Source organism: Neovison vison, chromosome 5 (assembly GCF_020171115.1).
Source record: "Neovison vison isolate M4711 chromosome 5, ASM_NN_V1, whole genome shotgun sequence".
NCBI classification, from domain to species: domain Eukaryota; kingdom Metazoa; phylum Chordata; class Mammalia; order Carnivora; family Mustelidae; genus Neogale; species Neogale vison.
Window position 1 is genome coordinate 23,006,123 of NC_058095.1, and position 25,918 is coordinate 23,032,040.

The 25,918-nt window shown below is 50.7% G+C and overlaps 2 protein-coding genes and 4 non-coding genes across 7 annotated transcripts in view; 4 read left to right on the plus strand and 2 right to left on the minus strand.

Annotated features, from left to right (window-relative positions):
* LASP1 (LIM and SH3 protein 1) overlaps positions 1-10,511 on the minus strand; it is a 37,838-nt gene extending 27,327 nt beyond the window's left edge. Inside the window, exons 1-2 of one of the 2 annotated variants that reach the window (XM_044248109.1) lie at positions 10,286-10,511; positions 3,296-3,390 (exon numbers count right to left, since the gene is read on the minus strand). In XM_044248109.1, coding sequence (XP_044104044.1) covers positions 3,296-3,390; positions 10,286-10,354 — 164 coding nt within the window. In that variant the 5' untranslated portion in view covers positions 10,355-10,511. Of the gene's footprint in view, positions 1-3,295; positions 3,391-10,285 lie in introns of those variants that run through there. The other variant, XM_044248110.1, reaches the window with a different exon arrangement.
* A 720-nt stretch (positions 10,512-11,231) lies between these two features.
* TRNAC-GCA lies at positions 11,232-11,303 on the plus strand. The gene has a single exon. It is a non-coding gene; the product is annotated as a tRNA-Cys (tRNA).
* Positions 11,304-13,005: 1,702 nt separating this feature from the next.
* On the minus strand, positions 13,006-13,077 carry TRNAC-GCA. Its single transcript has one exon. It is a non-coding gene; the product is annotated as a tRNA-Cys (tRNA).
* Positions 13,078-16,811: 3,734 nt separating this feature from the next.
* Positions 16,812-16,883, plus strand: TRNAC-GCA. Its single transcript has one exon. It is a non-coding gene; the product is annotated as a tRNA-Cys (tRNA).
* A 3,654-nt stretch (positions 16,884-20,537) lies between these two features.
* On the plus strand, positions 20,538-25,655 carry RPL23 (ribosomal protein L23). The gene is made up of 5 exons (XM_044248111.1): positions 20,538-20,619; positions 21,192-21,275; positions 21,565-21,693; positions 25,307-25,420; positions 25,521-25,655. Exons 1-5 carry the CDS (start codon positions 20,607-20,609, stop codon positions 25,601-25,603), a joined length of 423 nt encoding a protein of 140 aa, XP_044104046.1. The 5' UTR covers positions 20,538-20,606; the 3' UTR covers positions 25,604-25,655.
* LOC122908130 lies at positions 21,307-21,441 on the plus strand. The gene has a single exon (XR_006384909.1). It is a non-coding gene; the product is annotated as a small nucleolar RNA SNORA21 (small nucleolar RNA).
* Positions 25,656-25,918: the final 263 nt, after the last annotated feature.

Sequence of the window (25,918 nt, forward strand, 5' to 3'; positions counted from 1 at the left end):
CCCCGATTTACCCACTAATGCCCCATCCCTAAGTGTAGCTGGGATTCGGGACAGTTTGTTAGAACCCAGAGACATTCTGAGCCGGCAACCCCATGAGCACAGGCCCCACCCCACACTCGGACACCTGAGGGAAGGAGCAGGGCGACAGTCCCTTGTTCTCCAGAGTCAGCCATCTCCATCCGCCCTCTTCAGCCTCTCACCACACAGCTCAAGGAAACTGACAGCAGGATGTGGAAATCTGCAGTCGGTGAAGAGGTGGGGAAGGTGCTTCTGAGTGTCCTCCCTTCCTTCCCCAGCCCATGTGCACTCCCACACTCAACACCCCCAAAAGCTGGTTCCCCTCTCTGCCTGGCGTATGTGGCCTCCATGAACTCCTGGCTCCCAAGGAGGAGGGAAAAGGACCATTTCTCCCCACTCGCACCCCACCCACCCATGACCTCCACATTCCTGGACTATGTGCATGGAGACAAAGGGGCAGGTTTGTGGGTGTGGACACATCAGCCCCACTTACACAAAACATAGTTTACAAAACAAATAATCGAGGGCATAAATACTCCTTTAACCAAGGGAGCCAGCAGGCTCACCCCACCTACCTAGAAGTTTCCCGAAAGCATTTGACGGTCGTTCTTGTACCTCCAGCCACTGTGCAAAAGCGGAAAGGCACACCTCTCCCTTGCCACAGCAGTGGCTGTGCCTGGGAACTGTGAACACACACGCCGCCCATTCCATCTGACTTCTTGGCATTTCTCCCCGGCCCCACACCCAAGCATGTGCGTCTGGATACGCATGAGGCACGTGTTTATTAAGGCCCCATCTGTAGGGGCCCCTGACCGCCCAGCAGGCTGGCTGTAAGCTCTCGCCTGAGTTCTCTTTCCTGTCTAATCCTGAAACAAGTCTGGTGCAGGGAGAGAAACAGAAGAGGCCTTTTTGCTGCTCACAGTCACTTTATGGAACATTTCTCAGTCTTGAGAAGCCACCAGGGAATGACAGCCAGCCTTCTTCTCTCTTGACCACCTCCCCCTGCAAGATTCTGGCTCAGGGACTGGCCAAAAATAGGCACACCATAGAAGCCTCCCTGCACACCAAAGTCACACCCTCACCCACCGAGGGGGCACAGTCCCACTCCCTGGCCAAGTGCCAGGAGAGAGCAGCAGCTCCTCCCCAGAGGGGCTGAGAAGGAAGGAAGCCAGGCCTGAGGTCTACAAGGCAAGGCCGGGAGCGGAGTGAGAACACAGCTACTCCCTGGGAAACCCCAAGATTTAGAAACCCGAATGCCACTGAAGGATGGGGCCAGAGGCAGAAAGGGAACAGGAGGGAATGAGAGGGGATGTCAGCACAGGGCCTGGCCCATGGCAGGGGCTCGCCCTCTTTGGTCTAAGGGCCAGCATCCCTGAGACATCCCTAAGACACCCGGCATCCGTAACAGGGGAGAAACTGAAGGTCAGACAGGTGCAGAGGATACTTCCTGCAGGCCAGGCCTACTACATTTGGCTTCTTCTGGACTCACCAGATCAGGTGCGCAGGCCAGACCCACTGCTCAGCAGATGCCCTCCCAGCTGAAGAGAGAAAGGACTGGGGGAATGAGGGGCCAACCTACTTCTCAGGCAGGGTGGGGAGGGGGGTGGCAAGAACCTCAGGGAAATAGCACCCAGGAAGAGATTCAACTTCTGTCCCTCCCTGGAGACCCCAACACCTGCAGGAGCCCTCACCCCACTTACTGCGACCTCTCTGGGAGAGGGTAGAACAGCTAAGCTGGGACTCTGGCACTAGGCTGAGAAGACACGGAGAGAACAAGGACAAGCCTCTGATTTCTCTCGCCAACTCCCATCGCTCACTGAATTCTAGGCTACTAGAGTCTGAGCCAGAGACATGAGAAAGCATCAATCCCTGCCACCCACACCAGGCTTGGGGCTCTGCCACACTTCGGCCTTGGAGGGGCAGAGGCTCAGCAGATGCCCCCAAAGGAGCCTTGGAACCCAGAATCCAGCTTCACGTGGTCCAGCCACGAAGGGGTTAAACTGTCCCTGGCCTCTGGCTTCACTGAACCCCACCCCACTCCCCAACAGAGGGAGGAAGTGGCAGAGAATCAGGGCTTGTGTGAGCCCTTAAGAATTCTAAGAATGTCCCATTTCCCTTGGGGGGGTGGGGGGGGTTGGTGGGGGAAGAGGATCCGTGGAAGCTAATAGAAAAGCAGAGGCAGCTGCAGAAGAGCCAGGACCAGGCTGTGACCCTCCTTCTACCCAGGGGCAACCTTCCCAGTGCCCCAGTCTCACCCAGAAGGGACAATGTCCAAGCTGCCCAGGGACAAGACACTGTGGGGTTAAGAGGCGACTGGGGTGCTATAAGCAATAGACAGCCTTTCAAAGGGGTTTCAGCCCCCCAGACCTTTTAGCCAAGTCCCATGGTTCCCCTCCTTGGTGAACTTCAGTTGCGAAGAGCCTCCTGACTGAGTAAAAGCCAGGACTCAAGTCAGATCCTGGCTTTTTCTGAATTTTCACTTTGCCATTACTTAGTGACTTGACCTTCTAAAGCCCTCATCTGCCAAGGGTGCCGTGAGGTCACACACACGTGGCAGCCCCCATGCGGAGTTTACACTTGCTACACAGGAGGTCAACTTGAAGGCGGTGAATTTTCTGGAACTGCCCAGGATGGGAAGAGGGTGTCCCGGACAGAGTCGCACCCTACCTCCCTGCAGCAGGACGGGTGGCAGGACCCAATAGGTCCCAGTGCAGCAGGAACAGAGCCCAGCCAACTCCACTGGGAAGGACAAGGATTCTATAGCCAGGAGGGAAGAGACCTGCCCCTGGGGCCAGGGCCCCTGCAGGCTGCCTCCAGTTCTCAGGGGGTGAACATCAGGAAGGGCTAGAGCCAGAAGCCCCCAAAGCCAGGGCGCTGACCTTCTGACAGGGGGCAGGGGAGAGAAAGAAATGAGGGAAGGCAAACACAACAGGGCAGAGCACCGTGTCCTCAAAGGCCCCTCTCTCGCAGTAGGGTGCAGTGGAGGGAACACACTTGCCTGGCAGAGAGCAGCATGGTTACTGGGTCTGAACCAGCCTCTCACTGGCCATGTCATTGCGGGCAAGTCCATTCCCTTCCCCAGCCTCAGTTTCCCTCCCTGTAAAACGGGCCTATGAGCTGCCCTTACTTCATCTTGCCCAGGTGAGGACTAAAGGTGATGAGTGCTTATTCCTGTGGTAGTGCTGGGCAATATCCCCAAACAGGAGGGAGGAGGGGGGAGTGGGGGGAGATTCACATATTGCAGTAGGGGGTAGGAGGGGGAAGGGGCGGGACTCACGCGTTGCAGTAGGGGGTCTTCTCGTAGCCCTTGTAGTTCTTCATGTTGAGTGTCATCTTGCAGGTCTCGCAGTGGAAGCATGCTTTGTGCCAGAACTGGGGACAGAGGCAGAGGGAGCACAGCTGTGAGACACTGGGACTCAGAGAAGGGGGACTCAGGCCCTAGAAGGAGCACTCCCTCCCAGGGACTGGATCACAGCCTCAGGTCACAGGCTCCAGCAGACATGCTGGGTGAGTGGGGGGAAAAGGCCCCCAGAAAGTTGGTTCCGCCTCCCCGAGACCACTTCTGCTGCCCCTACCCCCCCCCAAAGCTGGAGAAGCCTCATTGCTGATGCAAAGTTGCACCAGGGTTGCTAAGAAGCCATCACTGCTGAACTTGAAGGGACAGCTCCACAGCCTTGACAAGGTCTAGAGAAGCCAACGGAGGCGGGCCCAGTGGCCACGTCCTGGGCAGGAAGCCTTACTCCCACTCCAGCCCCACCCCCACCGCAAGGCTATTCCTGCTGTCACCTCCCACCTCCTTGGGGCTCCCTGTGACCACAGTGGGGTGAGTGCCCCAAGCTCTGGTGACTACACCCATGCCCTTTCTACCTTCCCTCACCCTTCTCCCAGCCCGAGCCAGTGAACTGGTAGGAGAGCCCCCCCACAGGGGCTCGCTTTCCCTGGAGGCACTACAGAGCTCTGCTTGGAGGCTTATGCCACAGTGGGGACATCAAGTCAGGGCCCAGGCCTCTAAGCCATTTCCATGTCTGTAGAGTGAAAACAGTAACACTGAGGAGTCAATGAGAAATCACCTATACAGGGCATCTGGGTGGCTCAGTGGGTTAAGCCTCTGCCTTCGGCTCAGGTCATGATCTCAGGGTCCTGGGATCGAGCCCCACATCAGGCTCTCTGTCTGCCTCTCTGCCTACTTGTGATCACTCTCTGTCAAATAAATAAATAAAATCTTTAAAAAAAAAAAAAAGAGAGAGATCACATATATAGCACTCAGCACAAGCACTCAGCTTGGCCCCTCTGGAACACTGGGCACTGCGACAGGTATAAACCCACCCCCCCAGGGGCTCAGCAGCTCCCAGTGGAGGTCTGTGTGTGCTAGGGAGCAGGCGGCAGGGGGGGGGGGTGCCTCTATTGGCCCAACCACAGCTACAGCGCGCATGTGCGAATGACTTGTCCCCATCCTGAGAAATGTTGATCCTCACTGGCAGGCAATCCTCTGCCAGGGAAATAGGGATCCTGCCCCAGGCAGCCCAGAAAGAGATCAACACCAACCTGGAGTCCAGCTTCCAGGATCCCAGAATCTAGGCTATCTGCTGACCTGGCTGGCCCCTCCCTGCCCCATTTCCTAGTGGTCAGAGGAAGGCACTCCTGACCCCTCAGAGGAGGAGGCCGGAAGCCAGGGAAAGGCCTAGGGGGAGACTTCTGGAAGTGCCCAGCACAGAGCTGGCTCTCAGCCCTGTGTCAAGGAAATCCCCCTAGTCAGTGCTCTTCAAAATGTGCTGCCCCGCCAAGGGGTGCTCCTGGGTCACTCTGGAGGAGGGGGCAGAAAAATGGAAGCTGAGAGGCTAGGATACCACCTCCTCAACCCTGGCCCCCCTCAACCAGAGACCAGGGGATAATCTGGGGGTAAGAGCCACTTTCCCTATCAAGGAGACTGGCCCAAGGTGGAGGAGTAAATGAAGTGGTAGGAGACCCACTCTTTAGGGAAGAAGGCCAACAGGAAGTCTGGAAGCAAAGGCATGGCTGCTGTCAGTTTGGCCTTTACCCCCACCTGGGCCTATCCCAGAGCCCAGCCCTGACTCCTCCCAGTACGAAACCCATACACACACAACCTGGCTGGAAAATGAGACCAGGGTAGTCCCGGCCCCCCATCAGTGCCCCCCAAGTGACAGCCCCCCTCTCTCCCCCAGTGCCTGGGAGGTGCTGGCAGAGTGCCCCAGCCCTGTCACCACCCAGTCTGCCGGCCTCTGCCTGCCTAGAAGCACAGGCCCCTTGCCTGGGCCTCCACCTCCCCGCCACCCCCTCAGGGGCCTGCCAGGAAAAACATTCTCTGGAATCCGGACCATGACCCACTTTCACACACACACATACGCAGGAATATGCACTGTCCTAGGACTGGGGACCTCCAAAGCTGCCTCCTGACTGACTTGGGGGAGACACAGGGCAAGAAGGAGATGGCCAGGTCCCCGCACTAGGGGGGTGAACCCCTCAGGAAGGGGGCAGGGCATACTGGAGAGGCTGGGGGTACAGGACTGCCACAAGAAACCTCCCAGCTGCCTTCTGGAGGAAGGGGAGTCCCCAGGAGGGGAAGGCGCCCATTTCCATAGACGGTTCATCCCCCCTCACCCTCAGAGACCCCGTACTCCATTACTCGAGAAGCGGGGGGGGGGGGGGGGGAGCCCTCAGGAGCAGGATCATGGAAAGGAGAGCTACTGATCTCGGGCTCCCCGTCCACAGAGTGGTCTCACAGAGGTGCGCGACGGGGGCATGTGAGGGACGGGGTGACCCAGATGCAGGCTCCAAGCCCGGCAGGGAGAGCCGCTTCCAGTCACTTCCCTCCTCCCTCAAGGGGAGGGCTCCAAGGTTAAAGAAAATCAAGTAGCTCCGACTACTGTGTCCTCTTTGGAAAGGGGAGGGGAGAAGTGGAAGGGGGAACAGACGATGGCCCTTGGGGGCCAAGTTGGGGCTGGAGACCCCAAGGGGATCCCAAGATGAAGGGGACCCCATCCCTGTTTCCATCAGGTCTGGTGAAGGACGCAGGGAAATCAGTCAGTACAGCCCCACGATGACCTATCTGCCTCCCTCCCCTGCCCCGACTGCCCTGGCCCAGAGCCAGAGATCCCCCACCCTTTCCTGGAGGCCCCAGGTAAGATTTCAGAGAGTCATGCCTGAGACTCTAGCCTCAGGGGAGCAAAGTACACCTCTGGGCACTGCTCTAATCCTTCCTGCTGCCTGCAGGAAGTGTACTGTTTCCCTTGTCACAAAAACCAGAGCTGGGGGGGCCAGTTAGAAGCCTCTCAGCCCCTCTCCAGGCTCCGGAGGTGCCCACGACACTCCTCCACCTGCACCTCCAAAGCTGCCATCCGTTCCACTGCAGACCCATTCCACAGGAAGGCAAATGGAGGCCGATGCGGGCAGAAGCCAGATCTCCCACACTGGTGGAGGCTTGGGCCAGCCTCTCTCTCTGGAAGCACCATGCAGGGGCGGAAGGGTTTCTCACAGCTCCGGGGGAGCGGGATGTGGCGAACCTCAGGTCACTGTGCCTGCAGCCTAGCACCTTGCCCTCCGCGCCCAGCCCAGACTACCCAGGGTGGCCATGAGTCAGGGTTAGAGGGTGAAGCTGTCCCCTCCCTTCCTGTTGCCAAGGGTTACAGAGCCTCCCTCCTCTGGGAGCAACACCAGCTATACCCTGGCCAGGCTGGGGTCACCACCCTAGCTCTGCTGGCCACCTGGGCTACTGGCTTAAAGGCACAGACCCTGGCTGCACCTCCCCAATTCTCGAGGGGGAGATTACCATTCCCAGTGCTCCAGCTCCACACAGGAGCCCAGGCCCAGAACACTCCTCAGGCCGGGGTCAGGAAGTGGACCACTAAGGACATTAGGAGACGGTGTAAATCAAAGTACCTTTTGCGAACACAGAACAGACAGAAAAGCTGACCACAAAGAACTTTAGATCTGAATTCCAGCTCTGGCTGAGGGGGAACAGACACGTGATGTCGGAGCCTCCATGGACGGGGTTCATAATTTATAGGAGCAATCACATCTGTTTTGTGAAGATGGAACCTGGCACGTCAGTCAGTAGTAGCCATTATGAACGGATGGTCACAAAGATCATGGGGTGCGCTGAGCTTCAGCTAGGAAAGTGGGGCACCACGGCTATTCGACTTGTCCTCTCTCACATCTAGCCCAGCCACCTTCTACCTTGCTGCCCCCTGTGGCGGGGTGGCTCAGACCACCAGAGCAGAGCGCCCTCTGGCCAACGAGTTCCAAGTGGACCGACAGTCCACCAATCCTCTACCCCTCCCGAATGTCTCCACTAGTTTTCAGGGTCCTGGCAAAGCAAGGCAGGGGACAGCATCCTCGACAGTACAGATCCCCAGATACAAATGTTTCCCCAGCAGGGTCCAGGACAAAACTCCAACCTTCTCCTAATGTCGAGGACGTTCTGAGTCACAGACTCCTCTCCTCCCCAAAGGCCTCACAGCAACCATTCAGAGAGCCCGGCACAAAGCAGGTGCTCAATAAATATTTGCTGAATGAATGAGTGAATGAGGTCACCCCATTTCTCCCCCAACTCTAAGCCTAGAAGTCCTCTGGGAAAGCACATTCCGACCTCCCTCCTCAAATGCCATCATCAGCAATGCATATTTATTCAGCATGCAAAGCATGCTGGAAGTTGCAGGTTGGGGACAGGTTGGGGGCAGGGTGGCCATTAGAGGTGACACAGCCTTTACCCACCTAAGCCTTTGAGAGATAAAGCTCAGGGAGAAGAAAAAGCTAACAGCAAGGACGTCGCTTGTGCTCTGGGTCACAAGGTGAGCTATGTACCATAGGGAAATCATAGTGAAATGTGTCTAATTTGACTCTCTCCTATAGTAAATGGGAGGCCTTGGGAAATTGGTTAGCAATCACACCTATGAGACAGAATGCTTCCCCCTCCCAGGTCTCAGTCGTCTGGGCACCAGGTCCCTAGTCCAAGCACCTGTCCTTACTGCATAGAGAGAGTTGGGAGGATTAAGTCTTATACCTGAATATTCTAGGCCTGCTGCTCAGTGGAGGTGGGGGCGGGGGTCTCCCTAAGGCCATCACCTGTAAGGAGGGCTCTAAAAAGGAGGAAGAACCAACTTCCACTTCCCAGGGCAACCCAACCTGAATGTCTTCTTCTAGGTAGGGCAAGAGAACCCCTGGAGAAGCACCTTATAGAATCCCTACCCCCTCACCTCTGGCACCCAGCACCAAAAGACTTTATAAGGGAGCTGGATGTGAGGCTGGACCGAGTATCCCAGAAAGACAGGCAGGACACAGAGTGCATGTACCACATCCCCTGCAGGCACTTTAGTACACTGCTCCACCTCCAAGGAAATGACATCATTCATACCCGTAAGACAGATGGTGAATACTGAGGCCTAAAGCCATTCATAAAGCTGGTGGGAGCAGACCCGGAACTAAGACCAAGTTTCCCAACTTCCAGCCTAGCAATCCCTCCACCATATATAGCTTCTGCCTTATACAGGTGAAACAGCCTACAGCCTCTTCCTAGTTCATGATTATGGAGAGAATGGGGGGAAGGGGGATTTGCGGCACATGGAATGCAGAGGCCAAAATGCAAGATGCAGAGGCCAAAGTAGGCGAAACTTCAGTGTGCAAGGACAGTTAGCTCTTCAGCCTGTGCCTCCAAGCTTAAGTCCTGCCCCCCAGAAGCTGGCAGGGTCTTTGGGAAGCTCAACACCCCCACTGCTTATGCCCACAATATGGCCCTTCTCTTCTGCCCAGCCAAACCCAGGAAAGACAATGAAACAGCAGAAACACATACATATGCCCATGTATCTTCTTCCTCCAAGAGCAAGTTCAAAATTATCTCAGGCCTACTCCCACTGCCCTGACTCAAAGGCTAAAGATCATGGGGGAAGCTCCAATCCCAAGGGGGAGGGAAGAGACAGAAAGAAGTCAATGAACTATCCTTTCCCAAACAAAACCTGGCTCCAGGTGCTCAATGAAGTTGGCCCCAGGGCTCTGCACCCCTCTTCCATCCCATGCCCCTCAACCTCTACCAGTTCAGACAAATCAGAGGGGTATTTGGATCTGGGGTCAGCTTTGGGAGGTGAGTGAAAGGCCTGCCAAGGAAGGAGACAAAATCACAGAGACTTCTCCTGCAGAGTGGAGAGAAGATGCAAAGGGGAGGCATCGCCTTAGGATCTTAGGGAGCTCACAAGGCCAGATCCTACCCCAAACTGCTGGAAACACCCAGTTCTACTCCTCACCCCCCTCCAAAAGTGTAATAGCAACCAGATGAACAAGTCCAACATGGATGGGGGGTGGGGGTGGCAACGCGTAAGGGCCCCTAGGGGACTGTGAATTTCTAGAAGGCCACCTTTCCCTCTCCCTAACACCTCCCCCTTTTCTTGGCCTCCCCTGAACTCGGCCAACCCCACCCTCCATTGGGGAAACCTGCTTTGAAAAGTTAGCTCTTTGTTCTACACGCCGGTCTCAGGCTCTGAGCACAATTTCAGGAGATCTCTGCAAAGCACCCTCCACCCACCCTACTCTAGCACCCGACCCCGCCCCGCTCTGGCTGGGCGGCCCAACCCCGGGAGTTGGCTTCTAATTTGAGGTGGGGGCTGGAAAGCTATAGAGGAGGTCCGCTAGTCCATTAAGCGCGGAACCACCGAGGGGGTGCAAGTCGTCCAAAAAAGGGGGGTCTCGCAGTGGGGCTTGGGTCCTTATTCAAAGCCCAGTTCACCAGATGCAACACTCGCCGCTGATAGCCCCCGACCCCGGTCTCCAGGCCCTGAAGTCCGGCCATTTGCGGCCAGAGCTGACGGTTTCGCTGAGCCCCCCAGCCTCTGCCCCGCCCCCCCGTCGCCCCCTCCCCCAGCGCCCCGCGCTTCCGCCTACTTGGCGCTCAGCGCGGCGGGGAGAGGGAGCGGCCGTCTCCTCTCACTCTCCCGGCCCTGGGGGCGGGACTGCACCCCTAACCTTCCCCCACCCCCCACCCCGGGGCCTGGCCACCCTACTCCTCTTCCGTCCTCCCAGCTTCAGGGCACAGAGCTCTACTATTCGCCACTAGGCTGCCGCCACGCGTGGACTCCTTGCCGCGCCGCAGATCTCCCGGTTTCCAGGCTGGGGTCTGTCCCCACACCCCATGACACCGCCCTCCGTCCCTCCTCCCGGGATCGTGGGGATGAGGCGGCACAGACCCGGCCCTTCTCTCCTCCCCTAATCCGAAGCATTGCTCGGGGACTGCAACGACGTGCCTCCCGATCCCGGGGCTCACCTTATCCAGACAGTTCACCTTCTCCGTGGGGTACACGATCTTGCCGCACCGGGCGCAGTTGGGATTCATGGCTCCGGGAAGGGTTGGGGCGGGGACGCCCGAGCTCGCGCGCGTTCTCTTTCCCCCGAGCGAGCTGGCGGGAGGCGGCCGCGGGTGCAACTACTCAGTGAGCGGCGACGGCGGCTGGAGCTAGGAACTGGCCTCCGCCTCCGCCCTCCTTCCCCTAATAAACACAGCGGGGAGGAGGGGCTGCACCGGGGCGGGGACGCGCCGCGGGCGCGGGCAGGGGCGCGCACGGGCAGCGCGCTTCCCGGGCGACGTGGGGCTGCGCGGGGGCGGATTCCGGGGAGGGCGGCGGGGCCCGGGGCGCGCGCCTAGGTGCGTCTCGAGGGTCCCCCGTCCGCGGGCGCTCTCTAGCAGAAGATGCCCGCGAGAAGCGCGCCCGGAGGCCAGGGACCCGTTGGCGCTGGAGGCGGCGCGCAGCCAATCTGGCTGCACATCTGGGGCGCCCGGGCTGCGAGAGGCGGGCCAATCCCTCGCACCCGTCGAGGGTGGGGGCTGGAACCCTTCCGAACGCGGGATTGGATTCACCAGATTCGGGGACTTTCCTTTGTGCCGGTCGATACCTGGCGTGAACCTGCGGACGGAACGGGAAGCCCCTACCCCGCCCCTCCTTTAGCTTCCCTTCCCCCACATCCTTTCGCACATTTGTAGGGCGGAACCCGTCCCTACAGCCCGGACGCGGCGCAGGGCAGCCCTGGCCGGTTCTTCCTTCCCTGCGCTCTGCCTTGCGCTCTCCTGGGGTTCTCCGGGTCCCGATACCTTCTGTTTTCCGCCTGGCCCCCCTTCTTCCTTCTTCCTTTCTCCTTGGTCTTACTCCCTACTCCCTCCCGTGTAGCAGTGTTTTAGTACCCAAAAGAGCCGTGTCCGGACGCAGCAGCGGCGTGGGGGTATAGCTCAGTGGTAGAGCATTTGACTGCAGATCAAGAGGTCCCTGGTTCAAATCCGGGTGCCCCCTTCGTGGCTTTTCCTTCACCTTGAGATGAACATTTCGTGAATTGGATTTACTGTTGAATTGGATCCTAGGTTGAAAAAAACCCCAAAGTTGACTTATTTTACAAATGCCTTCCTCATTTTCCTAACCTTAGCAGAAGGCTTTCGATTTTGCTTTGTATCCAGCTGAAGGAGTGCGTGCGCGCACAAATCAAGTTCAAAACCTGCAGCTCCCTATTATCCGCGCCAGAATTGTCACGATCTCTGCGGCCGCCGCCAACAGCCTCAAGTGTGTCAGGCAGTTCGAGGCGCCCGGGTCGGAGGACAGTATTACTCCTCCAACTTGGCTTTCCGTTTCCGATGGGGGAGGTGGATGGTCAAAAGAGGGAAACCCGCAAACTCAACCTTTCCCCAACTTCAAGTTTCTTTCTTAAGTCAGGTTCCATGGACCTGCTGTATTCACCCCTCCCTATTGTTCGTGACACAGGCAGAGGGAACGCGCTTCAAGAATGTTAAAACGGCGAATGCACACCCACCGGCTCATTTTAATTTACAAAAATAGTTACGTCCGGATGCAAACGGATATATACCGATGCGGTGACTCTCAAATCCAGCGTGCGCCAGAATTACCAGAAGACCTTGTTGAGTCCCGTTTCTGAGCCTGGAGGGGAACTTCAAAGAATTTGCATTTGTAACCAGTTCCTGGGGGCTCCCGCCGCTGGTGGTCAGGGGCCACACTTTGAGAACCACTGAACTAGCACTAGGAGACAATGGAGTTTCACAACCTGAAGGTAGGCCATATATCTCCGTTGGCTTCCTGACTGACAGTTACCATTGTTGGGTCACGGGGAACGATGTGTGAAAGCAGCAAGGGCGGCCCCCTCGACTAGGTTTTGCCCAAAAAAAGAAAAAATAAAGGAGAAAGGGAGAGACATGCTGCCTGGGTCAGGGGGCAGCTGTGATATTTTAAACCCGGAATCTGATTGTGTCATCCTTGGGAGCCCCTGGGGAATCCTCCGTTGCATTTTTCCCCACGGCTCTCATAACTGTGAGAGGCGTTAAAAGCCAGGACATGGAGACTGAGCAGAGGCCAATCCCAAGGAATAGCCAGCTTTTCATCCCTTTTCTGGACACCAGGCCTCAGGCTTACCACCTGCACTTTTGTCAGACCAAAGCCCTCCCTTTGAATAATATAAAGAAGGAGAAAACCATATACTTTTGACCTGTCTTCTGTCTGCGCTGGGACTTAAACTTCTCAAGCACGTAAATAAACCTTCTGAATGTAGATTCTGTTCTCCTAGTCTCCTCTGTCAGAATATGAATAAGGCTAAATAATATTACCTCCCCCACCAGGCACTCCGCTGTTTGCCCCGCCCCCGCCCCCAAAACAACCTGTAATTAACATTAAACCAATAGGTCTAAGTCTCAGAGATGAAAATAGTTTGATCCCATCTTTCACCCACAAGTGGGCTTCTTGGCACTGCGTTGAGTTATATCATAAGACTGGACAGAGTAATAATCACTGTTCAACCTCTGGGATGTTAACTGCTTGCTTCTCAGGTACAAGGAAGAGGTAGCTGCCAGGAGAAATCAGCCAAGTGGAAGAGACGGGGATTCCAAACCGTTTTGTATTCAGAACCTGCTGAAATTGGGGTCACACAGGTATTCAGAACCTGCAGATATTGGAGTCACACCTGAACAACTGTGAAAAACAGTAAAGGTAGCCAAGGGGGCACCCGGATTTGAACCGGGGACCTCTTGATCTGCAGTCAAATGCTCTACCACTGAGCTATACCCCCTCTGCTGGCAAAGACTTGTAAAATTCTCTTTACTGCAATCCTAAATTTTTCATCTTGAAAATTCTTTGTTGGAAGTCTGTTTCTTCCCGCTAGGTAATACTGAATTTTCTAGTAAGAGGAACAGAGCTAAAATACCAATTGAAGATGTGACATTTTGAAAACATGTGAAGTCAGGTACCAATCTGCCTTTTCCAAAACAGACCCCATCTCTTTACCCAAGGAAGTCAGAAAACAATCTTTTGCAAAACTAGATAGGGAATCCTTTTCCCTGGTCTCTCTAAGAAAAATACAAACAACAGCTAGCAGGACATCACTGGGAGACGTCCCCTGGCTATACTTTCTAGTGATCGCTCTCTCTTTTTATGGAGCAACTATTCCCCTTTAGGTGCAGAATATATTTTCCATTCTCACTCACACCGAATTAAAAATCTAGTGAAGACAAACCAGAAACTGGAGAGTTAGGATCTGAAAGACATGAAAGGGACACTTAGCTACCTGGGAAGACATGCTTTCTAAGTAGTAAGACTAATGCCATGTCCCTAGAGCCAGAGTGGGAGGAGAGGTAGACAAGGGAAGGACAATTCAAAAGAGCTGGACAGGTAGCCAGGGCCAGTGAGGGCCTTGTAACCCAAGGTAAGGAGTTTGGATTTTATTCCAAATAGATGAAAAGGCAGCCATTGGACGGTTTTGAGTGGGGATCTGAAATCATCACCCGCATTTCTGAGGGCAGGATGTATAGGGATCCAAGAATGGACATAGAGAATACATACAATGGAATACTACTATGCCTTGAAAAGGCAGGAAATTTTGCAGTATTTGACGACATGGGACTTTATGCTAAGTGAAATGAGCCAATCACAGAAGGACAAACACTGAATAATTCATCTAGATGAGGTATCTAAAACAGTCAAATTCATAGAAGCAGAGAGTATAGAATGGTGGTGGCCAGGGATGAGGAAAGAAATATGGGGAGTTGCTAAGCAATGGGTATGAAGTTTCAGGTATACAAGAGGAGTAAGTTCTAGAGCTCTGCTCTACAATACTGTGCCTGTAGTTAACAATATTGTATTGTACGCTTAAAAATCTGCGAAGGGACATCTGGGTGGCTCAGTCATTGAGCGTTCAGCTCTTGGTTCCATTTCTGCTCAGGTCATGATCTCAGGGTCGTGAGATTGAGCCCCACCTCAGAGTCCATGCTCAGAACAGAGTTTGCTTGAGATTCTCTGGCTCTCCCTCTCTGCCTCCCCCTGCTGACACCCACGCGCGTGCGCACACGCACATACAGTCTCTCTCTCTCTCTCGTAAATAAACAAACAAATAAATAAAATCTTTTAAAAATCTGTGAAGAGGGTAAATCTCATGTTAAGTGTTCTTACCACAAACGAGAAGCAAAAGATGGACATGGAGAGACAGGATGCATAGTGGAGGTGAGAGACGGTGATGGTGTCTTAGACTAACTACAATAGTGTACTTATTCCTATTGCCGCTGTAACCAACCACCACAAACTTATTTCCTTAAAACAACACAAAAATATTATCTTACACTTCTGCAGGTCAGAATTCCAAGATCAAATGTACGGGGCTAAACTCAAGGTGTTGACGTGTCTGTATTCTTTTGGAGGCTTTAGAAGAGCCTCAGTTCCCTTGGCTTTCGCAGCTTCCAGCAGTCCCCTGCATTTCTGGGTTCATGGCGCCTTCCTCCATGTCCAGGGTAGTATCTTCTCGCCCTCTGATTCCCGCCACATCCATTCTTACATCTTCTCTCTGTCTCTGACTCTGATCCTTCCGCTTCTCTCTTAGAAGGACCCTTGTGATTCCATTGAGCTTATCCACATTGCCCAGAATAATCTCCCCAACTCAAGATTCTTAACTGCAACCACATCTGTCTTTTATAAGCTAACAGATGCACAAGGGGTTGGGGACATGGACATATCTGGAGGGCCATTATTTAGCCTACTGCCATGGGAACAGCAGAGCTGAAGAGGAGTGTGGGCCTCCAAATGGGCCACAGGAGGGGAGTTACATGCTTCCTCTACTTTGGATGGCTTGAGGAAGAAGAGCGAAAAAGAAGAATCAAGAACGACTCTTCTTTTTTGTCCCCCATCTGGGTGGATGGTGGTGTGGTTTCCTGAGCTAAAGAACACTGGGAAAGGAGGAAGCTTAGAGGAGAAAAAAAATTAAGTTTCTTTTTAAAACTCTTACACACAAAGTAAGACAGTATCACGCCCTGCCCTCATGGACCTCACATGCTCGTATGGCTCCACATGTTAAGGGTGAGATGCCCCATAGATATCGAAGACGGGATGGTAAGCATGCAGTTGAAGACCCAGTGAATTCTGGGGACCAGGGAGAGGTCTAGGCTGGAAATGTAATTCCGTGAGTTGTCAGTATACAGTGGGGAGCTGAGGAAGAAGGAAGTCAATCCCAGAAGTGTGCTAGACTTGGCTCATGCTGCTTCTGAGAACTGATGACTGGATTTTCAGGAATTTTAAAAGCCAGTTGACTTCCCTGTGGTAGCTTGAAATTGGCAGGTGGGGATATTTGCACCATGGGAATTAGCAAATGCTATAAACCACATCCTTTGAAGCCAGTTAGTTGTTAGCCATTTATCAGCACACCACTGCTTCCGACTGACTCCGATTTTCTCCAAAATGGAAGAAAGAGGCCAGCTATTCGGCAAAGCGAGTGAAGAGAGATAAGATGTGGGAGGTTGGAGACAGGAGAAAGTATGTGAAATAGACATTTTGGAGACTGAGAACGTGAACCTAGTCAGCCAGTGGTGTAGGAATACTAGACGGGGAAGCCTAGCCTGTTTGAGATTGATGAGTTGATGCGGGCCTTATGAGCTCTTCTCCAGCAAAATTCAGCGGCTTGGGTGCTAGCTGGGTGTAATGTGATGGTTGAGTTTAATCAGGACTGATTTGGTTTGCCAAGTACCAACTAGGGCGTGTAATGAACCAGGCAACAGTGCCAGCTACTCTGGGAAAACAGAGGAATGCAAAGTGATCCCTGCCCTCAAAGAACTTACAATCCAGTTGGAGAACCAAGATATGTAGTCCAGGGCAGGTGGGGGGGTTGGATAGGGGGTAGGGGGGATTGCTGACAGTCAGGAAGGGAAATGTCGAGTAGCAGAACTGCAGAGATAGGTTGGTGATGTTGAAAGAAATGAAGTCACTGGCTTTCTTAAAAATGGGTAGCGAGAAAGAAATGTGCAGGCGACCACAGCTATACAAAGCAACGGAAGGGCTTTCTGATGTAGGGGAAACCTGTTGATGTTTGAAGAAACCAAGGGAAAGGAAGTGACTGAAGAAGATGCAGAGAATGGGGACAAGAGAGGTTTTTCTGGTACAGGAGCAGGGAGGGTCTGAAGAAGCACAGGGGAAGCGTTTTCTCTCTTGCACAAAGCACTGGGCTGGGGATTTAGGACAGCTTGGGATGCAGGCAATGCACAGAAGAATTCCCAGACGCCAGAGGTAAGAAAAGCCTACAGTTGATGGAAAGAGGGAATCCCGTCCACACGCACCTACACAGAACCTTCAAGCCTGGGTCAGAGCAGGCCTCACATTCCTCCCCTGCCACTTGGGTCCAGAATCCCTCTGAAATCTCATTTTGGATCTTTTCATCACCCCGGAAAACCTGAAACAGTCAATCACAGGTACTAAACTATTATTAATCACTGAAGGACTGGTCAGCAAACACTACAATTAAAGTATAATCCCTCTTCTTTCAGCAGGGGGGGTATAGCTCAGGGGTAGAGCATTTGACTGCAGATCAAGAGGTCCCCGGTTCAAATCCGGGTGCCCCCTACTACATTCACTTTTAGGCCTTACCACCCTCCAGACCAGGAGAGAAAACACATGCGATGCTAACCAAGCGGGCATCCTCCTGTCTTGTCTGTTCTGCAGAGTGTTAAGCTGGCAGCACCAAGGATTCCGGGTTCTGATACCTGAGTCAATGTGAAAACAGCGCAGTTACCCTATAAGGTGAGAATGTCTGCAGCCATTCCAGGGTTCTCTATCCAGTTCAGTTCCCAAATATGGTCTGTGGGGATTTCTTCTGGGGGTCTCCGAGACCCTTTGTAGCAAGAGAAGAGCTCATTTTATAAGACTACACGATCTGTTTCTTGTTTTTTCATGAGTACACAGTAGAACTTTCCTAAGGCTGCCACAGTGTGTGCTATCACAACAGATTAAGAGTGGGAACATGAAAATCCAGGTGTCTTCCATTAAGCCAGACATTAAAGGGATCTCCAAAAGCATGTAAAGCAAAGTCATTCTTCTCATTAAATTATTTTTGTTTGGAAACATGTATTTTTCATGTTAAGATGTTATGTATTTTTTAATAGGCAGTGGACTTATTATCCTCTGTGAATTAGCAAATGCTTAAATATTTCACAGTTTGTTTTTTAAAGGATTTTATTTATTTATTTGACAGACAGAGATCACAAGTAGGCAGAGAGGCAGGCAGAGAAGGGGAAGCAGGATCCCTGCTGAGCAGAGAGCCCGACGCGGACCAGATCCATCCTAGGACCCTGAGATCATGACCTGAGCTGAAGGCAGAGGCTTTAACCCACTGAGCTACCCAGGCGCCCCCCCCACCCTTACTTCTTTATGATCTCATCCACTGTCATGTTTGCAAACAGGGTTCACCCTTGAAAAATGTGGGTTTGAACTGAAATCCCATTTTTAAAAATTTTTATTTATTTATTTGACAGAGAGAGAGATCACAAAGAGGCAGAGAGGCAGGCAGAGAAGGTGAGGGGAAGCAGGCTCCCCGCTGAGCAGAGAGCCCGACGCAGGGCTCGATCCCAGACACTAGGATCATGACCTGAGCTGATGGCAGAGGCTTAAATGCACTGAGCCACCCAGGCGCCCCTGAAATCCCATTTTTAAATCCCATTTTGTAAAAAATGCTGTACAATACTGTAAATGTGTTTTTTTCTTCCTCTTGATTTTCTTTTTTTTAAAGATTTTATTTGTTTATTTGACAGAGAGAGAGAGCGCGCGCAAGCAGAAAGAACAGCAGAAAGAAACAGAGAGAGAAAGAGGCTCTCCGCTGAGCAGGGAGCCGGACATGGGACTTAATCCCAGAACCCTGGAATTAGTTACTTGAACCCAAGGCAGACACTTAACAACTGAGCCACCCAGGTGCCCCGCCTTTTGATTTTAGTAACATTTTCATTTCTCTCTTACTCATGTTGTAAGAATACAGTATTAATACACATAACATATAAAATATGTTATTTGAATGTTTATGTTATTGGTAAGGCTTCTGGTCAAAGTAGGCTATTAATAGTTTTAGGGGAGTCAAAAGTTATACATGGATTTTTTTTTTTAAGATTTTATCTATCTGTTGGACAGAGACATAGCAAGAGAGGGAACACAAGCAGGGGTAGTGGGAGAGGGAGAAGCAGGCTTTTTGCTGAGCAGGGAGCCCAATGCGGGGCTCGATCCCTGGACCCTGGGATCATGACAAGAGCTGAAGGCAGACGCTTAATGAATGAGCCACCCAGGTGCCTGTATACATGGATTTTTGCGTGCACAGAGGGGTCGGTACCCCAACCCCAGAATTGTTCAAGGCTCAACTGTACACCTATATGCTAACAACTCCCAATTTATAGCCCCTTCTCTTCAGAACTCCAGGCTAATATGTCCAACTTATTATTTGAATCTTGTTCGGTTGTCTAATAAACATTTAACTTATGTCCTATTCTTTTTTTTTTAAGATTTTATTTATTTATTTGACAGGCAGAAGCAGGCAGAGAGGCAGGCAGAGAGAGATAAGGAAGCTGGTTCCCTGCTGAGCAGAGAGTCCGATGCGGGACTCGATTCCAGGATCCTGAGACCAGGACCTGAGCCCAAGGCAGAGGCTGTAACCCACTGAGCCACCCAGGCGCCCCAACTTATGTCCTATTCTTAACCACAAATCTGTTCCTTCCATAGTTTTCCCTATCCCAGTTGATAGCAATGACATCTTCAACTTGCTCAGACCTAAAACCTTGGAGACATCTGACTCCTTCCTTTTTTTCCACACCTTGCCTTTTGTTGGCTCTACTTCCAAAACATATCCAGTATCTGACCACATCACATTTCCTCCACTGCTACCACTGTAGTCCGAATCACCATCATTCCTTTCCTGGGTATTTCAAGAGCTTCCTAACACATCTCCTATTTGCAACTTTGCCTCCTCTCCCACACTCTAGTCTCAATTAGAGTGACCCTTCTGATATATTAGATCATGTTCCTCTGCTTACCACGGGGCAATAGTTCTCTCTTCCAGTCCCAAAATGCTGAAGTCCATAGTGGTGTACAAAGCCATACACAATCTCATTCCATTACTTCTGACCTTCTCACCTACGACTCTTCCCTTCACTTCCTCTGTCTGGTCACATCCACTTCCTTGCTGGTCTTCATATTGCTTAGGCACACTTCCCCCTTGGACCAGATAATTGGCTGTTGACTCTCTCCCCTGTTCTTCCCAGACATTCATATTGCTAACTCCCTCACCTAAAGTCTTTGCTTTAATATCGACTTCGTCAATGAAGCCCACCCTGACCATATTGTTTCAAATTGCAATTTGCCCCTATTCCGACTTCCTGATACCTGATACTTTTACTTTTCCATAGTACACATCATCATCTTACATGATACACTGCAGTTACTGTATCTATTTAGTGCGGAATATCCACTATCATTGCCACCCTTGCAGAATCCTTAAGGGCAGAAATGTTGATCTGGCGTTTTTCCCTGATGCAGTCTAATGTATACCCATGATGGTACCTGGCATAAAGTAGGCACTCAATAAATAAATAAATAAATAAATGTTTGAATGAATGCATCGGCAAAAGCAAAAAAGCCAGAAGAGGAGGTTGAAGCCGTGAAAGGGGTAATTGATAAACAAAGATACCTGAAATACAAATGAGTCTGGGACCAAACATACGTAAATGGAATTATCTGTAGTGCTAAAATGGCACTTACTCAAAACCACATCCTTTTTTGGGGTGGGGGATGGGGGTTGTTGATTTTTATTCTTAATCTTTTTTTAACACAATTTTTTTTCAATACCACATCCTAAAGATACCATTCAGAGCTCTTTCTCGCTCGATACCCTACTCTCTTGTGTTCTTTGAGGCTCCTACACAGGCCCTTTTAATCATTTCTTAATTTCGAGTGTCCAGCGAAGTTCCTGACACATACTACGTGCTCAGTTGTTGGGTAAATTAACCAACGTTTCTGTATCCCCAACAACTTTAGAGCTCGTAAAGAAGAGACTCCGGGCGTCATTCTCTCCAGCAGCCCTCAACACCCACACCTCCCACTTCCCAACGAGAACTCAATCCGACGTCCACGACTTATTACGTGAAAAGACAACGTGCTTGCGGAGGGCGGGGCGGGGCGGGGCGGGGGGGTGGGGGGAAGAGGAGGATTGCGCAAACTCCGGGTCACGTGACGAGACTGGGCGGGGCATCAAAGTTCATATCCCAGAATCCTTTGTACCTACTTCCTTTTTGTCCCTTTCCGGCGTTCAAGATGTCGAAGCGAGGTGAGGGTTTGACTTTTGAGTATCCTTTGCCATCTGTCGCGGGGTGACTGCTGGCCTTTCCCAGAGCGGTGGCCATGGGCAGCTGGGGCGCTTTGCTCTTCTTTGGGGCGGAGAGGAAGAGGAGGGCGCCGTGAGAGCACTGGAAGGGCCGCCGAAAGTGGCGGCGGGGGTGTGCTTGGAGAGTTGAGTTGGCAGCATCCAGACAGGAGTTTAGACCAAACCGACGGGATCCCTCTGCGCCTAGCACTCCAGTAATGGTGTTGAAGTGAGACTGGCTGAGGCCCCAGAGTGGACGACTTGTGTGATCTCCCGCCTTGCAGGGAGAACTACGTGGTGCAAAAGGTGGAGTGAGGGTTGAGTAGCTCAGGCCCCTTAACCGTAATGTAAGGGCGATAACAGTGAGGAATTGGCTGTTTGCTATGGGGAACCGGGTGACTCGTGGGGAGGGGTAGGCGGAGTCCCAGAGAAAGGGACTGGAGGATACCGTTGCCCAAAGCATGTGCGAGTGTGAGGGGAAACTCGGAACCATGGCTAGTCAGTGACTCCTATCCTGTTTTCCTTCCTACCCACAGGACGTGGTGGGTCCTCCGGTGCGAAATTCCGGATTTCCCTGGGTCTTCCGGTGGGCGCCGTGATCAACTGTGCTGACAACACAGGTGAGACCTTCAGCTGCACTCCGCCAGGCTCCCCCTTTTAAAAGCACTCGTTGGGCCTTGACTAATGACCCACTGAGCCGTCAAGAAAGGGCAGAGTGAAAACACTGCTTTTGGGTGAAGCAGCAGCGTGCTGTGTTGTTTTGCTTCAATCGGTGGTGTGACAAGGTGTTCGCCTTGGTTGGGGGATACTGACTGGGAGTGTGAGCTGAGAGAGAGGCTCTGGAAGTGCCGGGGAAACGTTACACAGCCCCCCCCCCCAAAAAAAACCACTTGTTTACATTCTCAATAGGAGCCAAAAATCTGTATATCATCTCTGTGAAGGGGATCAAGGGACGATTGAACAGACTTCCTGCTGCGGGTGTGGGTGACATGGTGATGGCCACAGTGAAGAAAGGCAAACCAGAGCTCAGAAAGAAGGGTGAGTAGAAACGCTGAATCTTCCTTGACTGGTGAACAGTTGAAGGATTTTTCCCTTTATTGGAAAATGGAATCAATTTTACCATTCTGAAGGCTCAATTTCCTTGGAGGGGCAGTGTGAGATAAATATCTGCAATCTAAGTTCTGCTGCTTTTGCTGTCTTAAGTGCTCTCCACTACCCGGTCTTGCTGTATTTGTTTCCATTTTTGAATAATCTCTTAAGTCCAAGGAGGGACTTGAACTCATTACCCTGAGATCAAGAGTCGCATGCTCTACTGACTGGTCCACCAGGCACCCCAGTAAATGGTTGGTTTTTTTGTTTGTTTGTTTTTTGTTTTGGTAGGCATTTAGAGCTTGACCAGGTTTCAGGCAAGTTTCCTTTTCTGGAACTACTGATTTGAAGGGGAAGAATGATCCTTGAATACTTTATCAAGTGGTCGTTAGATTCGGGTAATAAACTGAGCATGTAGAGCATTTGGCCTCTGACCTAACACTTTGTAAGTACAGAAAAACACATGCTTCCTGATTTAAGGAAAAAAATAAGGCTTTATTTGTTTATTTGACAGAGAGAGCACAAGTAGGGGGAGTGGCAGGCAGAGGCTGACAGAGTAGCAGGCTCCCTGCCAAGAAAGGACCCCGATGTGGGCCTCTATCCAGAGACCCTGACACTGGGACCCAAGCTGAAGGGAGCAGCTTAACCCACTCAGGCATCCCTAAGAATGGTTTTTGTTTGTTTTTATAGAAGAGATTAACTCAGAATTGTGACTTGTCAAAAGTTAAGCATGGTTGCTTCCAAATGTCTTCTGGTAGAAACTAAAATAGGAGCTGCTCATTGCTTAATCCCCTAGGTGTATGAGTTGATGGGGAGGGTTTCAGGCACTTTGATTTGTCTGTCTGGCTTTAGAGCTCCTGATACTCCATGCACTAAACTTCAGCTCCTGAACTTCCCTCCTGTACCCAAGTAGTCTGTCTTTGGTCTAGGGTATCTTGCTCTTCTGAGAAGTCCTAGCCATCTCTTGATGGACAGTGCAAATACAGGTCTTGGCTACATACTGCAGTCTCTCCTTGTAGGCCTGTACAAGCACCCCTGCCACCCGCTGATGATTTGGTGGGGGTGGTCAGAAATCTTTGTTTACATTTAATACCGACTTGAGGGCGTGGAGTACCAAGCATTGTGGTTAAGCATTGATTAATTGATGTGTAGATTGGGATCTGCATGCAACTGGACGGGCTCTCCTCTTAGAACACTTGCTGGGTCTGGTCTGTGGCCTGGGAAGCTGTCAGAGAAGGGCAGAGCAATCCACTGTCACTGTTGGTGAGATGGCAGCAGGGTGTGTTGTTGGTCTCAATCAGGTTGTGGTGGGACAGACCAGACAACGCTTTATAGTTTTAAAAATAGTGAATTGCCAGCTCTTAATTAATCTTGTCCTTGTTTCTGCTGAATGAATACGATCCCTCACCTTGGACTTCCATATAACAGACAGAAATGTGGAAAGGAGCAATTCTGGAAGTCCAGAGTCTTGGATTTGTGTGTGGCCATATTCATCTGCTAGATTGGTCATTTGTGAGAATTTAAATGGTTATGAGTAAGGGCTCCTGGCTGGCTCAGTCATTAGAGCATGTGACTCTTGATCTCCAAGTCATGAGTTCAGGTCCCACATTGGGCATAGAGTTTACATTTAAAAATGTTTTTTCTAGTTAAAAATATAAATGGTTATGAGTAGATGAGGGTCCAACAGAGAAGGCTCTCAGTAAATACCAGTTACCTCTCAATGTGTATTTCATTCTTAAAAACCTGATCAGGTAGAGCTGCCTGGCTAGCTCAGTCAGTGGAGCATGCAGCTTGATCTCAGGCAGATCGTGAGTTTGAACCCCATGTTGGGTGTGGAGATTTCTTCTAAGGGGGGGGGAAAACCCTGATCAGAGGCCATCTTACATATAGAAATAATAATGGCCTCAAGGATAGCCAGGATCCCTGTCCTTGTTTTAAAAAAAAAAAAAAAAAATTCTTGTATTTGCAGTGTCTGATGTTGAATGTGGAAATGTAACTGATACCCCTATTTACGAAAGGAACACTTGAATGTCAGAAGTTTAAGTAACTTGTTCAGAGCCTCTAAGCTAATGATGGTCATGGTTTGCATGCAGGTGATGTCTGACTTAAGTTCTTTTAAGTACTGTAGATGAAGGTCTGGAAAGGGTTCATTTTAGTGCTGGTAGGTGTTTTTTTGTTTTTTTGTTTTTTTTTTTTAATTAAGATCCTGGAAAACTGTTCCTCAAAAGTTAAACACAATTTTTTTTTTAATTTTAGTATTTGACAGAGAAGGATCACAAGTAGGCAGAGAGAGGGGGGAAGCGGGCTCCTTGCTCCATCCCAGGGCCCTGAGATAGGACTTGAGCTGAAGGCAGAGGCTTAACCCACTGAGCCACGGAGGCATCCCTAGACATAATTAATTACATAGGAAATAGAAATTAAATATCTATTACCCAACCTTCAGACTTCCAAGAGATGACCACTGTTAATATTTTGTTGTGTGTCTTCTTTTTTTTTTTTTTTTTTTTTTTTAAAGATTTTATTTTATTTGAGAACAAATAAGCATACAGGCTCAGGGAAGGGGCAGAGGGAGAAGCATACTCCCCACTGAGCAGAGAGCCTGATGCAGGGCTCGATCCCAGGACCTCAAGATCATGACCTGAGTCAAAGGCAGGTGCTTAACCGACTGAGCCACCAGGTGCCCCATCCTTTCTTTTTGAGTTACTTGCAAAAAATTATCTTGTAAACTACTGTTTGAATGGGACCACAGCCTTCCCGTAACTCGTTGCTTCACAGATACTGTCCTACATATGAAAAATTACAGATCGACATAATCATTTTTAAGTGGTTCTGTTTTGTGTATTTGCCATGAAATACATAGGTTAATTCCAGCTTTTTGCTCTAATACAACAACACATGTGCCCGCAGTTAGGCATTTGAGATAAGGTGTAGAGTGTGTGGTCAGTATCTTGGATGTACTTCTGGGGTTCAAGGAGTGTGAAGACATATATGCACACCTTGTTGTAGGTTTTCTTTGGTTAAATGGGTGTGTAAATGAACTTCTATTGTAAAATCTAACACGGTGCATATTTAATGCCAGTAAACTCTGAAAAGCAGTAATTTTTAGATCAAGGTGTGTACTTTCTTGGAAGTTTTGATATATACGGGGATGGAATATATCTAATGAGTTCATTAATAGCTGGGTCTTTACTTACTCCGTCCAAAAGGGGGTCCCATTTTGTGATACTAGGATCTTAACAGCATCCACCTGTTGGGTGAAGTGGGAACAAGTATAGAACGTGCTTAGCAAGTTTCATGCTAGTGTTGCTGATTGTTGTAAGAATACAGATTTACATTTGTAGGAAGTGCAGGCAGTTTTGCCTTGAAATAAGGTCTTTCCTTAAGGGGTGAGTACTATTTGCACTGTCTCTCACACTTGCTTTTAGGAAATGAAAAGCAAATGGTGAGTCTGCATTCTGTTGAAGTGGGAAATGTTGGGGAACTAGGTGAGATGTAAACTGCTTTCTTGTGGTGGCACTGGGACCTGTCAGGTTAGTGACTACTGTCCTGTTTTCCCTCTTAGTACATCCAGCAGTGGTAATTCGACAACGAAAGTCATACCGGAGAAAAGATGGTGTGTTTCTCTATTTTGAAGATAATGCGGGGGTCATAGTAAACAATAAAGGTGAAATGAAAGGTAAGAAAGAAACCACAGTGTTGCCTAAGTTCCAGATGGGATGATTTAACCTCTGGGTCTATCTGATCTTATCTGTCATCTCACTCTTTTTTTAATGTAGGGTCTGCTATCACAGGACCAGTCGCAAAGGAGTGTGCAGACTTGTGGCCCAGGATTGCATCCAATGCTGGCAGCATTGCATGATTCTTTGGTTTAATTGTTTAAAAAAAAAATTAAAAATTATTTGCTCCCGAAATTTGTCTTCCTGTTCTTTTCTACCTGTCACTCTTGACAACCCCGAACCTTTTGTAAAATGAAATTGCTTAGTGCAGTACTTGGTTTTGTGACTCTACAGAAACTTACAGACTTTCCCATTTCTGCTGTAAAAACGTAGTTATTTGTGTTCAGAGTTCTTAAAGTAAATTGCAGGCAGTAGTTACTATTTGAGAGGTTACCCAAGGTAACTGCACTGCGCTTAGTTTGAGATAAGGGATAGTGAATGGTCAGATGGTGGACACA

Coding starts and splice junctions, on each gene's coding strand:
- RPL23 (XM_044248111.1), top strand. Junction 21,276..21,564: donor CAACTGTGCTGACAACACAG/GTGAGACCTTCA, acceptor CATTCTCAATAG/GAGCCAAAAATCTGTATATC. Junction 21,694..25,306: donor ACCAGAGCTCAGAAAGAAGG/GTGAGTAGAAAC, acceptor TTTCCCTCTTAG/TACATCCAGCAGTGGTAATT.